This window comes from Glycine soja, chromosome 11, assembly GCF_004193775.1.
Source record: "Glycine soja cultivar W05 chromosome 11, ASM419377v2, whole genome shotgun sequence".
In the NCBI taxonomy this organism is placed as follows: Eukaryota; Viridiplantae; Streptophyta; class Magnoliopsida; order Fabales; family Fabaceae; genus Glycine; species Glycine soja.
This window is the reverse complement of record NC_041012.1, coordinates 39,324,447-39,327,356: the sequence shown is the minus strand read 5'-3', so window position 1 is coordinate 39,327,356 and position 2,910 is coordinate 39,324,447. Positions and strand designations below refer to the sequence as shown.

The 2,910-nt window shown below is 24.6% G+C and overlaps 1 protein-coding gene across 1 annotated transcript; it reads right to left on the bottom strand.

The window, feature by feature from the left end:
* Positions 1-304: 304 nt before the first annotated feature.
* LOC114375169 lies at positions 305-1,011 on the bottom strand. The gene has a single exon (XM_028332928.1). It carries the CDS (start codon positions 910-912, stop codon positions 712-714), a length of 201 nt encoding a protein of 66 aa, XP_028188729.1. The 5' UTR covers positions 913-1,011; the 3' UTR covers positions 305-711.
* Between the last annotated feature and the right edge of the window lie 1,899 nt (positions 1,012-2,910).

Here is a 2,910-nt window from a genome sequence, read left to right as displayed (position 1 = left end):
AATTACAATTATTCCTTGTATTTTTTTCTCTCTCATTCCCTCAAAATAAGGTGACGTTTCCCATTTTTTGTTTTTTTATTTTATTTTAAAAAAAGCACAGTAAGCGAGTGGCAGTACTATAAAAAAAATGTAACAGAGTTGTCCTTTTTTTTGTTTAAAAAAAAAAATCCTTTGCCATTCTACACCGGTAAGAAATATATGGAGACAAACCTTTGTGGTCCAAATCTTGTTTGAAGCTAAGGACCAAATTATAGAAAAACACAGATTTCATTGACACAGAAGAAAGTCCTAAAATTACACAGCATTCCCATGAACACAGAAAATTCCATTTATTCCTTCTAAGGTTTCATTAAGGAACGAACATTGAACAGGAACCACCGAATGGAATCAACACAAAATGTCAAAAAAATAAAAAAAAAAAGTCTTAAAATTACAACAATTAAGTCTACTGCATAATAATCCGTGGCAAGAGCAAAACTGCTATAAAACAAACTCATAACACCGTAGAGGCTTTATTGTAGATTATTAGAAATTGATGTTAAATCAAAGAAATCTTTTTTAAAAAAAGAAACGAAAATTAAAAAAATCAAGAACCACAAAAAGGATCCAAGAAAAACAAAAAAAAAATAAAGAAGGAAAAGCATATTTACAATAAGATAAGATGTGGTTTTTCTTTTCTTTTTTCAATTCATGAAACTTTGACATATGAATCTACCTTGTGTTGCAGAGCATGATATCCAACATCCTAGACCAAGCTACGCGTAGGCGAGGATAAACTCTGTTCCTGTGGGTTCTTGATTCTCTGACAACATATTCCATTGTTTCCACAAACAGGTTTAGGCTTCGGATTGGTGGCACGTAAAGGGTCAGAGGAACCGCAGAGAAAGCCACAGTGAAGAACAACTGCAACATTTTTCTTTTCTTTTTCCTCTTTCTTTGTAAAAAAATTTCTTCTGAGAGATGATGCCCCACTGTGAGGAGAATACAAAGGTGAATCCTTTGGATTGAATACTAAAAAGGGTATTTGGATTTGGGTTTTGTTGGAGTTTGGGAAATTTTTGTGTCGAAGGAAGAAGGTTGGGGGAGAAGAAAGAAAGGGTGTTTGACTATTATAAGGTTGGAGGTAGCTAGAGAGAGAGAGAAAGTGAGCGAATAGCAACTTCTGGAAACTTAATGAGACTTACTTGAACCAACTAAAACTAAAACTCAGTACTATATTTATGGTAAGTGAATTAAGTTTAGTAAAAAAATAAATTTGTAAGTGAATTAAGTTTTGTAGAAAAAATGGTAAGTGAATTAAGTAACTTTTTATCTATAAAGTTTGTTAGCATACAAAATTAAAGTCGTGAGATTTTCTCACTTTTCTTATACCCTAATCATTCAAGTTACTTTATATTTCTCTAAATTAAGTAATATTCTTTAAGTCATTCATAGTTTATAGCATCATTTTAATTAATTTACGTCTTTTAACAAAATAATTAGTTTAATTAATCATATTAAATTTATTAATTATTTATATTATTATTTTTGTATATTTTTATCCATTTAATTATTTTTTATTAATATTTAAAAAAATAATTAAGTAAATATATGTAAGAAAAATTAATTAGTGAATCTAAAAATTAAAAAAAGAATCTTATTAAAAACAACAAACAAATTTCTAAAAATAATTTTATAATTAAAAACAAAGAAAGTACTACTTTACTTACGAAGATAAATATGAGAAAATGGCAAGATGTAGGTGCTTGCGTGTAGGATATTTGCATATTAATGACATTGGTTTTAAAGAGAAAAAATATAATATGGTATAGTTATTTTAATTTATCATTTAGTGAATTTGGTTTAAAATTTAAATTTATTTTGATTAATTCAATATTAAATTAATTGAATTGGATTGAATTTTTTTAATCTTACAAAGTTTTTTTCAGAGAAAATATTAGATAAAGTAGCATATACAATAAGAGAATAATCATTAAGGAAATATGTGAATCAATCGGTGTAATGTGTAAAGTTGTTTCAGTTTAATATAAGTAATTTTTTTAATTAAGTTTGAATCTTGGACACATGTAATTATGTTAACAAGAGAAAATTATATATGTAAGTTCGATGGGCTTATGAAAGTTTTTACACATTTATAAATAAATATGTATGTATAAGTATGATTTGAAATGAATCAAATCAGTTTTCAAAATCAAATTCAAAATTCAATAAAAAAATTGTTTTTGAATTATTTAGTTTTCAAATTTTTAGGTTTTTATTGAGCCATCAATTTATAATTATGTTGGATACTATGTTGTTGTCTAGGAAATACAAAGAAAAGAATGCCAAAAATATGAATAGTCATGTCTTTAATTTCTTTTTTCATTCAAGAGATAAAAAAGGAAAAGATTAATTTTCAATTTTTTTTGTTTTTTTTTTTTACTTTTTTATAAGTTGTTGTTGTTTATCTAAGAATTTAGCTATGTTAACAGGATATCGATTTAAAAAGTTAACAAATATTTTTATTAAAAATTATTATCAAATATATTAAAACATTAAATAGTATAATTTCATAAAAAGATATTTTTAATTTTTGAACAATAATCTTAAGACATTAGGAAGTAGTTTTTAATTTTTAATATGATTTGAGTGTTGTTTTTAAATAAAAATAGAACATAATATACTTTTATGTTTTAATTACATATATTTGAATTCATCTAGATATAATTATCTTCATTTTAATCCCTTGTTAATTTATTTTCATTTGTAATTTGTTATAATATGAAAATATTTTAAGTACTTATTTTCTATTTTTATTAAATTATGAAAATACAAAGTATAAAAACATATTTACAATTTGTCGAGTTAAAAAAGAAAGGGTTAAAAAGCTAAAACAAAGAAAATAGAAAGTATAACAAAATATTTTTCTTG

Coding starts and splice junctions, on each gene's coding strand:
- LOC114375169 (XM_028332928.1), bottom strand. CDS start 912: ATGTTGCAGTTGTTCTTCACTGTGGCTTTCTCTGCGGTTCCTCTGACC.